The sequence below is a fragment of the Xyrauchen texanus genome, chromosome 36 (genome assembly GCF_025860055.1).
Source record: "Xyrauchen texanus isolate HMW12.3.18 chromosome 36, RBS_HiC_50CHRs, whole genome shotgun sequence".
In the NCBI taxonomy this organism is placed as follows: domain Eukaryota; kingdom Metazoa; phylum Chordata; class Actinopteri; order Cypriniformes; family Catostomidae; genus Xyrauchen; species Xyrauchen texanus.
This window is the reverse complement of record NC_068311.1, coordinates 21,221,186-21,234,766: the sequence shown is the minus strand read 5'-3', so window position 1 is coordinate 21,234,766 and position 13,581 is coordinate 21,221,186. Positions and strand designations below refer to the sequence as shown.

General features: G+C 37.2%; 1 protein-coding gene across 1 annotated transcript in view; it reads right to left on the bottom strand.

The window, feature by feature from the left end:
* The window catches only part of LOC127630245 (protein turtle homolog B-like), a 113,929-nt gene that overhangs the window by 17,488 nt on the left and 82,860 nt on the right, over positions 1-13,581 (bottom strand). Inside the window, 8 exon segments of the mRNA XM_052107722.1 lie at positions 387-510; positions 2,489-2,639; positions 2,734-2,853; positions 4,817-4,957; positions 5,054-5,196; positions 9,920-9,946; positions 9,949-10,064; positions 11,473-11,614. Of these exon segments, the coding sequence (XP_051963682.1) occupies positions 387-510; positions 2,489-2,639; positions 2,734-2,853; positions 4,817-4,957; positions 5,054-5,196; positions 9,920-9,946; positions 9,949-10,064; positions 11,473-11,614 (964 nt within the window).

Sequence of the window (13,581 nt, the reverse complement as noted above, 5' to 3'; positions counted from 1 at the left end):
CCACCATTGTGTCCTTGAGCAAGGCACTTAACTCCAGGTTGCTCCAGGGGGATTGTCCCTGTAATAAGTGCACTGTAAGTCGCTTTGGATAAAAGTGTCTGCCAAATGCATAAATGTAAATGTAAATAAATGCTATGACACTTGAAATTTTGCTCACATGCATCCCGTACATCCTGTCATTATGGGGTATGGAGTGTAGATTGAGCATTTTAGCATAAGGCTGCAACAAAACAAAATGTGCAAAAAATGAAGGGGTCTGCATACTTTCTGAATGCACTTTATGCTTCAACACATTGGTAAAAAATAGACTTAACCCAGTCACAAGTAGATTGAGAAAAAAAGGTAAGGAAGGAACTATAAGTAGTGAGGTTGCTGCCATGACTTACACCGGGCCGTACCAGACTGAAAACGTCTGTTCAAAGCCTCCGTCATATCCAGGTTCCCAGGAAACATTAGCGGAGCTTGTGGATGCTGACACATGGACATTGGTTGGCGCATGTGGACTAGTGCCTGAAACATAGAATTATTTATTTAATTAGCAGTGCCTGCTAAGGCAAGGTTAACATTTGTCAGACTAAAGGTTAGTGATTTGAACAAACCATTAACCTTAAACCATGTTAACACATATGTTTACTTTTTACTTTTAATACACTGTGCATTTTAATGTTTATGGACTGGCCCAATTCACTTCCATTCTAAGTGCCAGGTTGTTTGTCCCAACACAACTGTTTTGGGAGATGGATTTAGCCTTGTCAAACAACAAGAGATTTATGGAGAACTTAAGAGTAGGAAATTAATTTGTCTGACCTCAACCTATACACTTATGTCTTCTGAGCAGACAGTAAACAAGAGCTGAGCCCAGACTGACCCAGTCTGATAAGAGCAGGAAAGTGTTGGACGATAGGATAGTGCAGAAGTGGAGGAGGGAGTCGGAAGTTCCATCACATCTCTTATCAGCACACAGCAGCAGTGGAGCGGCTGTTAATTGCGCTCTCATTAAGCATAATCTTTGCACTGTCATGACATCAGTCCATCACCAAACAAATAATGCATGTCTGAGGTTCTGCGCACGCTGACACATCACTTGTCATCCGTTGCAAACTCACTGATGTGAAAGCTGAGATAGAGCCCCCACAAGCCACACGGACCCCTGCTGTAATGACTCACTAGGTGGCTGGGAATGCAGAATGTTCTAGCCTCCACTTTCTGTCTGGCACATGTTGAGGAATCACATAACTGACATATGACACACACTGTACACGTGTGTGGATGTTGTATTTTTGCTTTTCTATACGCAATGCATAATTTAAATTCATTTAAACTGACTGATCTCAGTTTAGAAGATTCAGGGCTGTCAGTAAAGGGTTAAACTTTCAACATACTGAGTCATGTGACTAAACAACATGGTGCAGATCACAGCGGAGTTTGTCTTTGGGAGAAACACCAACAAAACAACATCTGGTAAGAAACCGAATTAAGTTTTTTACATTGAAACCTGTTTGAGTCAAAAGATTAGTCTCTAGCTTCATCCGATATGCCATTTTTAAAATCTGAGCGATTTATCGAGAAACGCCATGATGCTAAATACAGTGTACACTGTTGTGTACTTTAGTGCATTTTTTCCTTAGAAATCCTTTTTACTGTGCATTATCACATTGAGAATCAATGGGTTCATCCAAAAGCTGAAAAATGTTGCTTTCAGAGGCTTTATATAGAGATTTTGAAGTGTTCTGAGACCAGTGCAGAGTTTAAGTCATTCACTAAAGAGGAAGCAAGAGAGCATCATTTAGCGTTCTATGCAGCCAAGTGCATTCACTCCAAACATCCGACCAATAGTTCAGTTTCAGGCTGCAGATGATGTTTTGACCACTAAACATGTTTACAAACATTGGACAATGGTAATCAGTACATAGATTCAGAATTTCTAATGTTTAATTTTATTTTAACACGGTTGGCAGTGATTGGATTATGCTGGATATTACTTTGAATCAGAATTTATTATGTTAATTTCTGATGTAATGTCTGTAACATCTCAAAACTATTTGATTAAAAAAAATATGACTTTCTTGGTATTATTTAAGATTTCACAACTTAGTCCCGCTGTCCACATATGTTGCCATCAGGTTTTATGAAAATTATTTGCTCAAGATTTTTTTACAAATGAAAAAGGGGAATGGAAAATGCAAACAGCAGTCACACTTGGGTCTCAGGAGGTTAATGCAAAATGAACCCCTTCAGGATGATGCAAGACTTCCTCACTCCCCAAACATTGAGGTTTTGATCACCCTGTTTGGTTTAATTTTACAGTACATTATTAATAATATTAATTAAAGTTATTTTAAAGTGTTACCCTTTTTACCATCTGGAACGATCCATTTCAGAATACTCAAAGTATGAAAGTATAATATACGTATATTTCATCAGTCATCAATATTACATCAATGCATGATATAATATGAAACTACTTTGCATGATAACAATAATTTACCGATTACAAAAAGGTGTGTGCTGGCAGTGATGCTTGTTACTACATTGGTAGCGACACATTCCCACTCCCCATGATCCTCTTTGCTCAGAGACAGAAACTGTAAGCTCCCACTTGATAAGATGTTATGCTTGCTTCTGCTGGGCTTCCCAACCTTCATGAAACAAAAAAAATAAACATTATGCCTATACCATACAATAATCGTCTGTGCAAATGAGAAAAAGTTCTCAGAGTCATGATGTTTTTACCTTTCTCCATACGATGGTTGGAATTTCAGGGTCTCCAGAGGCAGCACAGGGGATGACCAGCTCTCTCCCCGCCTCCTGGCGGTACTCCCCCCCAGGCCTCACGTTGAAGTAAGGGGGGTCCTATGGTCATATGATAAGGTTAAACACATAAACCACCTGGACCTTGACCCATATCAAACTAAAATTAAAGGAGTAATTTCTTTATTATTTAATTTTTTTGGTAACACTTAATGTTAAAGTGGCCTTGTTAAACATATTACATGTATTGACTATAGTAATAACAGTAAACTATGCATAATTACAAGTAACTAACCCTAATCCAAACCCTAACCCCAAACCTATAGTGAGTACATGTTGTTAATTAATATGACTTACTTACTTGTGTAATTACACTGTAACAAGGACACTGTAAAATCAAACGTAACCCATTTTTCCACTTATAATGTTAGTTTAATAACTAAGATTTATGACCATTTCCTAACCTCTCTCTGGCCCTTAGAATTAGCAAGCCATTTTCTTGCTGCTGTGCCTTTAAAAAACGCCCCCTTTGCATGTTAGATGAATGCTAAATGCAGTGATATGGCACTCACAAACTATCTGCAAGTTTGTTGTCACTTTTTATTTACAATTTACATTTACATTTAGTTATTTAGCAGACATGTTCATCCAAAGTGACTTACAAATGAGGATCATATCAAGGAAATTGTCATACAAAAGTCAACAATATCTGCACTATTGCACTGCAAAGTTCCCAGAGTACCTAGAGTAGTACAGAAGCTAGTGCAGAAGAAAGAGGCAGACAAGGAAAGGTTTTTAAATAATTAAAAAGTCAACATAAATGGTAATTATATTAAGATTAAATTAAATTAAAATGTAAAATATTTATTAAAATATTAAAATAAAACAAATGTAATATATAATAAAAGTACATTAAATTAAAAATATAATTTAAACTTGTAAATATACACAAACACACACACACACACACACACACACACACACATCCAGAAATATAATAAATATATATGGATATCATTATAATTATAACATTATAATCAAACTGTGATTAGAGAAACTTTAGTTTGTTATATAAATATAAACTTGATATAGTTTTTTATAAATATAAACTTAAACTTGCTAACATTGAGATCCATCGGATGGATGTGCAGAGCAGCAGGTGCTACACACAACAAGGAATAATAGCATCTATCCTGTTTCCTTCTTAATACCTCACTATGACTGGGTTGGCCAAGTATCTGGACAGTAATGTGTTGCATTGACTGCATTTTTCACTGTGATGTGATAAAGTGAGGATGTACAACAGAATGAGTCTTTTGTGTAGTTCAGTTTTCTGCCTCATGTCATGAAAATGATGTGACCGTGGCAAAATTGTGGCTAAAATATATTACTTGGTACCTTACATATATTGGGCCAGTTCCAAGATGAAAAATTTTCACCTAAACAGATGAGGTTTTTAAATTTAATGCTCTATCGAGTTTTAAATCAACTAAACTGACATCCCTAGCCTAAACCTTAAACCTAAACCTAACTGATAGTATCATAAAAGCAAATGTGAGGTGAAAAAAGCAATTACATTTGTTGTGGTACTTCTATGAATCTTTGGCTCACGTCAACACACGTGCTGTTCAGTACTTATATCCCAGTCCTTTGAATCACAAGTGCAACGCTTTATCAGGTGAGCTACCGCACAATTCGATCGTGCTCAAACAAGCTTGTAAATGTAATTGTGTATGTAATGTAACGTTAAAATTTATCACCTTACAAGTCATATGCTATAGTAAAAATGTTTAGATGTCATAAGATAGCACTGTGTGAGGAATAGGGCAAAAAGTATGTTTTTATTAACTGATAATCTGCCGGTTTACTCGTAATTTGTATAAAAGGGAATAAAAGTAATTGTTGTAGTGCCTTCAGTGTTCATTTTATGAGGAAAATGTCATTATACGTACAACGAGCCACATAAAAATCATTTTGAAAAATGTAGGTATAGTAACATGATTCTATGGGACCAGGATGAGATTCCTCATGATATGACCCCTATAGTTAAGATGCATTCATGCACCTTTAGCACCAGAGTGGCCGGAGGGGACTGTCCCATGGTACCTAGGACATTGTAAGGCACACAGGTGTAGGTGCCAAGGGAGTCTTCAGTGACCTCTGCCACCCGAATGCTTCCATCTGCCATTTGGCTCCATCCAGGATACTGTTAGAGGAGCAGAGAAGCACAATCATTGATGTGTAGTGTTTTCAAACACAGCCTGAAGTGATTTCTGACATCAGAAGTCAACACATGAATGACCTTCTCGATTCTAAGAGGGTAGCCATCTTTCTCCCATCTGACTGATATAACTGGGGGGTTGGCATCCACTGGGCAGCGAATGATTCCAGGCAATTTTCTTGGGGCGTAGATGACAGGTGGCATGTTCACAACACGGGCAGGGTCTGCACAGAGCAGTCAGTCCAGACAGAAATAAGGAACATTGGTAATCACATTTGATATGGTGCAGCTGATTCGAATCCATTTTTAAAAACAACATCTGGAAAACAAAAACATTATTTGAAAGTCAACATGTAGCACTCACAGCACATTCTACATTTGCAATGTAATGTATTTACAAGTGATATTCGATTACAGGATATACAGTAAAACGGGAATTAAAGATGAATATATTATAGATATAGAAGTCTCTCTTCATAAGCCCAAAATCTCCTCAGTCTTCAATACAAAATCTCAGTGCTTAAAGCCAGTTTAAGTGATGTGTTGTAACAGAACATGTAAATGCTATTTAAAGTCCATTCCTGTAAAGTTTTCTCACCTGAAATAGCCCTGGGGTGTGATGACTGATGTAGCACAACCCAAGAGGCACAGAGGAGCTGGCTGCTAATGAGCGAGACAGCCACTGCTCTGCATATCACACAATGTAATGTGCTTTTCTACAACTAATGTCTTCTCTTCAGACATAAGGATTGCTGTGCTATACTTCCCCTTAGTTAATTCATTAAGAGCCACATGTCACCCCTGATCTCCTTTTTCTGCTAAGATGATATAGAGGGTCACGGTGACATACTGTTCTGGGAAGTAAATGGAGAGAAACAAGCCAAAATCTTTCAAGCGCTATACCGTAATCTCAACACATTTTTTCAACACATCAGATTTTCTTTCCATTGTAACAATCACTTTTGGCTTGAGATATTTTTTTAGTAGTCAACCAATATCATTGTTATATATTGCTGATATACAGTATAACAGGCGTTCTTACCTGGTTAGCGAATCTGTGCAAGTGCTGTGTGCATGCCTGCTTATATTTTGAATATGAATTTGAATATGAGTCATTTCAAATCAGTTGATTACAACATGCTCCAAAAAAGTTGAGACAGGGGCAATTTGAAATAACAAGGCCATGTGAAACAGGAGATGTTAAACAGGTGAGGCAGTCGTATCATAGTACTGTGTGCTGTATAAGCAGCCTCCAAAAACAGCCTAGTCCTTCAAGAGCAAGGAGATGCTTCAGCAAATAATCCAGCACTTTGAGAACAATGTTCTCCAAAGACAAATTGGACATTTCACCCTCTACAGTGCACAATATAGATAAAAGATTAAAGAAATCTTTTCGTAAAGGGCAAGCGTAAAGGGCAAGACGAAAACCATTTCTGAATACACGTGATCTCTAATCACTCAGAAGTTACTGTGTTAAAAAACGTCATTTATCTGTAATGGATATCATGAACATGGGCTTGGGATAACTTTAGTAAACCTTTGTTAGTCAACACCCCTCGTTGCTGCATCAACAGATGCAAGTTAAGACTTTACTATGCAAAGCAGAAGCCTTACAGCAACACTGTCCAGAAGCGCTGCTGTCTTCTCTGGGCTCAGTCTCAACTTAGATGGAAAGTAGAACAGTGTAACTGTGTTTTTTGGTCCAAAGAGTCTTTGTTTTTGAAAAACACAGACGTTGTGTTATCCGGGCCAAAGAGGAAAAGGACCATCCAAAAGCCAGTGTCTGTATGGGCCAGGGGTGTGTCAGTGCCCAATGGGTAACTCGCACATCTGTGAGAACACCATGAATGCAGACAGATATGTACAAATTTTGGAGCAACATATGCTGCCATCCAGCACCATCTTTTCCAGGGATGTCCAAATTACAAGTGCATGGCTGTGCAGACTGTCCAGAGAGTGTGAGTGCTAGATTGGCCTGCCTGCAGTCCTGACCTGTCTACAAATGAAAATCATATGGAAATTGAATGTTGATTTGATTTTATTCTATTTCTTTAATCATTCATTTATTTCTGTATTTGTTTTCCTTCGTGCAACATGCGAATGAGAGGATTTCAACTCTGCTATCGACCTCTTCACCATGGTGAAATTGCCGCCAAAAATTGTTGCACCTGGTATCGATAGTTTAACTGTGATGCCTGAACAGCTGTTGACACCCTTTCAATAGCATGTTGCATGATGGAAAAATAAATAAAGGACAGCATGCAGAAATAAATGTATGATTAAAGAAACATAGAAATGTGGAACAAAAATCTACTTTAAATTTTGCATTTCTTTTAAAAATGTGCATTTCCCCAACCATTTATGTGTGTTTTATATTGTATTATTTTAGCATTGATTGGTGCATTTATTTAATTATTTGTATATCTCCTCAAACACTGAATTATGTATATATTTATTTATGCATGAATTTGCATATTAATTTAATCATGTATTTATGTATTTATTGTTTTTGCAGGTTTCGTCCTCTATAGTATCATGAAATGAAAATGAACAATATGTTTAACAGCATTTATTTATCTTGGTTAATGTTAATTTATGGTACAATTAGTTAATTTATGAATATAATTGTTCATTCTAAGTGTTAGTTCTTAAAAGAATATTCCAGGTTCAATACAAGTTAGGCTCTATCAACAGCATTTGTGGTATAATATTGATCACCATGAGGACTTAGAGTGCATTGGGAATTGGGCAGTCCAAATTGGGGAGAAAAAGGGGAGGAAAAAAATACTCAGTTTCAAAACTGTAGCCAAAATATGTGTGTTAACATGATTTTAGTGTGATAAAATCACTTACTAACCTTTTTTTTGTGAAGTTATAGCCAATTTTCCAACTTTGTTGCCATTAAATGTCAACAAACCCTAAAACCTTAAAACGACTGTAAAAATTATGATTTAAACAACTTTACAGCTCAAATAATACATGAGTTCTAACAGAAGAATTAATGGAAGTGCTTTTATACAATTGCAAGCTTCACATTTCTGCCTTTAAACCCTCCAAAACTAGGACGCATTCACATCCATTATAGGAGTCTCACGGTAACCTTGATTTCTTTTGGTTTTTTAAAGAAAAGGAGGGACAAGCCGACAAATGCTGTCAATTGAGCTTAACTTGTATTGAACCTAGAATATTCCTTTAATGCATTAACTAATGTTAACATAAACAACTTTTAATTTTAAAATGTATAAGGTGTATGTTGCAATGAACAAATGTTAATGAACACAAACTTACTGTAAAGTGTTACCATAGATTCTTTTGCTCAGCTTTTTGTGGACTGAGAAAAATATACAAACTGGAATAATGTTGCCTGAAATGTAAGGTACTCAATATTCTTCAATATATTCTTCAATATACTTCTCATTTATAACTTCTATATTTACAATGTAGCAAAGCAATATCACACTCGCAATTATTTCCAAAGCCCTCACATCAAATTTTAGAGTCAGAATTATCCATGTTCTTATAATGAACAGAAATGCATTACATCATTGACAATTCTTGGCTGTCATTAATCCAGTTTTTCCAGTAACTGCAGGAAGTAAAACTCTTCTAATTTGTCTCTTTCAACCAATAGAGACTAGGGGCAGATATTATGAGACATGCAGAGATAGAGAGAGAGAGAGATAGAGAGGCTGGACAGACAGCAGCAGCTCATGCTCAGAGAGCCCTGGTACAGATGGAAGCAAACTCTCATATACTCCAGTGAGTGGCAGCAACTAGAACATCTCAGATGCCTGGCAGTCACCACGCTGTCTCAAAGGGTGTAATAGCTCTGTCCCTGTATGTGCCAGATACCAATTACCCGCTCTGATGATAGCATGCTACACATAACACAGCTTAAAGGCACGCAGGACATGAGGCTATGATTTTAGGCACGTGCTGTTTAAAGGGGCATAAACAAAGACTGCAACTTGCAGCGAAAAGGCGACCAGAAGAAATGAGAGTTGCCTATTTCTGGCGATATGAACGACAGTTGGTGATGCAACATGATCATGTCCGGCGACACAAGAAAACAGAAAAAGGATTAATTTCTTGAAAAGAGGAGGGATACAACGTCTTCTGTGAGATATTGTCATGAAGTACAGGCAAGACAACTTTGTTTTGTTTTTTGTTTGTTTTTTCTCCCCTTTTCTCCCCAATTTGGAATGCCCAATTCCCAAAGCGCTCTAAGTCCTCGTGGTGGCGTATTGACTCAATCCGTGTGGCGGAGGACGAATCTCAGTTGCCTCAGCAGTTGAGACCATCAATCCGCCCATCTTATCACGTGTCTTGTTGAACCACACATTATAGCAACCACGAGGAGGTTACCCCATGGGACTCCACCCTACCTAGCAAACGGGCCAATTTGGTTGCTTTGGAGACCTAACTGGAGTCTACATGCATGTTTACATAGAAAAAAAATTGAAAAACATTGCAGATGGATGAAATAACGTATTTGGATTGAATGGCCCATAATGTGTAACATGTTGTTCTAAACCCCTATGGCTCTCATAGAACACAGATCAACTCCTGTAAACAGTGCACAAATCAAATATTGTTTGACAAACCAGTAATATAGTTATTGGTACTTGTGCATCTTGTGACATGTGTCATGACATCATGTTATTGATGCGTCACCATATTTGATTTGTGCACTAATGCTGCATTCCATTCAAAGTCAGATGTGGGATTTTAGTGACATTAGGGTAAGCAAATAAGAACAGAATATTTTTTTGGGGGTGAATTTACCCTTTAATTTAGCCTTCAACTGATTCCTTGTCAACCTATACAGTTGTTTAGCCCACCTTGGTCAAAATGCAGATTAACTGACTGTACAGCAAACTGGTGACCTGCAGGGATAAAATTGCTGTCAATGTAAATGGTGCATAAGATGTCTGAGGTGATACTCACACTGTACAGTCAGGTAAGCTGAAGCAGTGGGGAGATGCCCAGACTGTTACTAGGGCTGCAGGTGTATTTTCCGGCATCCTCTGGCTTCACTCGGTAGATGATGAGGGTTCCATCAATAAAGATGCGCACACGAAGCTTCAGATCACTGAAGGATAGAGAAGAAAGATAATCTGTTTGAAATATTTAGAGTTTTACCACTAGAGTTTTACCGATTAATCAGTACTGATTGTTTTTTTAGATCTCTTGGTTATCGGAAAAAATCTATGCCAATTAGACTTGGGAATTATGCCTTATCTATGCATCAATCAAAGATTTTTCAGATAATTATCAATGAATATCTGCATTTTTTCAGATATAAATAGGGCTGCTCGTTGCACAATAGTCTTTGTCTTCTCAAACATATTTCTCGACACAGCTTTGGTAACATGAGAGCAGCAGGTTAAACTAAAGAGGGTCGCACACCGGATACGTCTTGTGGACGACATGATGCATCCTAAAATTCATAACAATTATTTTCTACGAAGGTTCCCACACACCTGAAAGTCTCAGAGTTAAAATTCTGCAATGCCATGGAGCTCAACTCACATAGTTTTCCATTAAATAACACCCAAATCATTATCAAGGGACAAAGATTATTTTATCTAGCCATCACTGTATATTGTTTTTATGTATCTTTCATATAGCCTAAACTATGTATTTTCAGTTAGAAGTATGTTGTTTTGAATGAAAGACCTATTCAATGCTACATACAGAGAAACTGCATAATAAACATCGCCATTTCTAATCATTCATGACACCTTGTGGGGTTCATCCATATTTTTATCTTATCCTCAATGCATATTTTGTTCTTTTGATTAGATAAATCAAGTGTTTTAAATGGATGCAAGGGCATGCAAAGAAAAATGTGACTACATGGAAACATGACTTGTCAGGGCATAAAAGTCTCCAACTTCATATTTTGTGAATATAATAAACCTTATTCATGGTGAAATATACTATATATATTCATGGTATATATATATATATAGATGCCTGCGGAACAAATTAAATAAAATGCTGATTCTATGGCTTTGTTATTTGTAAACTAAGTCCTCTCGTATGTTGGCCAGCAGTCTGAATATTCAGATGGTTGTCCTTCCATTCTTCGCAGTTCAATAGTACCGAAAATGGCTATTTCGCAACACTATTCTGGGCTGTGAACAAACTACAGGACTGCGTATAGAGGGTCAATACGGCCACGCTTTGGGGAGTCAGAACAGCTCCTGGCTCAGCTTCAGATAATCAGCATGTTTTTTTAGGCATGTGATGACACAAGCACAGTGTCACAAGATGTTCCCGTCCCCGAAAAAAGAAAAAAAAACCTGCTGTGTGCGCCTCCATGTCACTGTGCTAGCATTTGCCTTAAAGCTGTAAGACTCGAGATTCAGGGATTTTGGGACTAAAAATATATGCGGCTCTAATCTACAACTGTGTGAATGTGGCAGACATACACACACGCACACAGGATAACAGTTTGAGACTTGGCACAGACGTGAGTTTGATCATAACTTTACTTCTTGAAGTAGACGTTGTCCTCTTCCCAGAACCAGGTGTAGGTCAGGTTGCCAGGATATGCCTCGGCTTGGCACGTGAATTGGGCATTCTGGGATATGTTAACAGTGATGTTCTCTGGTGGAGATACAATATACGGAGGACCTGGTGGAGACAAACAGTGATTTGTGTTATAGACTGACAAAGAGAAAATAAATAACAGATAAAGGGCAAAAATCAAAACAGATAATTTAAAGGAATATTTCGGGGTAAAAAAATAATACTACCATCTTGTCAGTGAGAGCGTATAAAGGAATGGGAAACACATTTACAACATTACACTTACAATGGAAGCCGGCAGCTCAGAGAGTTTTAAGGCAGAAATTTGAAGTTTTTATTTGTTAAGAACTTAAAGTACTTCATATGGCTTTAAATTGTTTCAAAGATTATGATAGTTGCATTTTTATAAACATTTATTTACGATGGTGCCTGCTTACCACTTGAAAACACATTTTCTATTCATTAATAAATCCTTCATAAACACTGAGAGATGAATTTTATTGTGTGGTAATTGACATCAGGCCACAGATGTGGTATTCCTTTAAAGATCCTCCAATTAACCCAATTCTACCCTGTGTTTGTTTACACAAACCTGTCCTCTAAAGACCACTTCCTGTGTAACAGCATAGATACTACTGTGAGACGTTCCCACAAAGAACATTCCCTAACCACCTGAGGTTGTCACTGAAATTGCGAATAGACTTTTAATTAAATGTGTGAGTAGGCAGGTATATTGTCAGGTGCTCTGCAGAAAGATACAGCATGAATGCTGCCCTTAGCACGAACAAACACATGACTAGTAGGGAAATATCTTCTCATCTTAATGTGTGGACTATGCTGAGAGCTTCCTGGATGCTTCCTTAATGTGCAGTAAATGACACTGCATCCAAGGGGATCATTGACAGTAGCACAGCTTTGCTTATTAAAATAAAATCGCAAAAGGCATCACTCGAAAGCATCTAAAAATATCCACAGCGTTGCCTGTGCACTGTTAATGAAGCAGGTTTACAACTAGAGTGCCTCTCTGGAGACTTCATAAGAATATTGCTTTTTGTAAAAACAATATTGCTGGTTTACAAAACAAAACAGCCCATGGCCAAGGCAATTTTGGCTCAGCACAATATGAGTCTCCATCTGACAAGAGCAGATGATTCTCTTCTGAATCACTCAACTAAAATAAGCAGGCCGACCCTGAATTATTGTTACTTCTGATTGTTGTACTGCGAGAATTGATCATTACATAATAATATTGCTACATTTATTGATACTTTTATAGACTAGTATTTTTATTATTAATTTAGCTTAAACACATTAGAAAAAAGAAACTATGTTCCAAAAATATTGTGTCTGAAACATTTCTCCCATGAACTAATCTTTCTCAAATTGGATCTTTTTAACTAATTGTTTAATCCGATTCACAAAATCAATCTGAATGATTCGTTCATGAAACGAAAATCAATGCTTTCACATGAACTCTCATGAACACTCCAAGGAAGGCTAGGGCGGATATCAAGATATTCAGTGAATAACAACTTAAACCCAAATTATAAATCGGTTTGATGTGAACGCTTCGTGTCTGCGTACAGTCGAACACGAGCCTGTCAAAGTATACTTCGTTTTACTGTGTGTGCATACACTTGCAGTTGGAGCAAAATTTGCATCAAGCATCCTGTACGCAGACGCTCAGTGTTCACGTCTGACCAAGTATACTTTGGGCTTTAAGCTCCAGAAGACTTCAAATATAGAGTAAGATTCATCTGGACTACTTTTATGATACTATTATGATGCTTTTGCATCCTTTTTAAAGCTTGACAGGGCCAGTCCCATTCATTGTAATTGCATGGAAAAAAGCAACCTGTACATTCTTCAAAAATTCTTCTTTTTATTTTTACCTATTCCTTTTAACATCATCATGTAGATCTTTTCACTTACTGTATTTTTATGCTAAATCTGGCATTCATTAGGATGTTGTTGAGGTCTCTTAATTTGCTGTTTATACTTCGTTAATGATGGTGGTTTCTAAAGATATTATAAATAATTAGCTATAATTACCAATTTTTCCTTAAAAATCA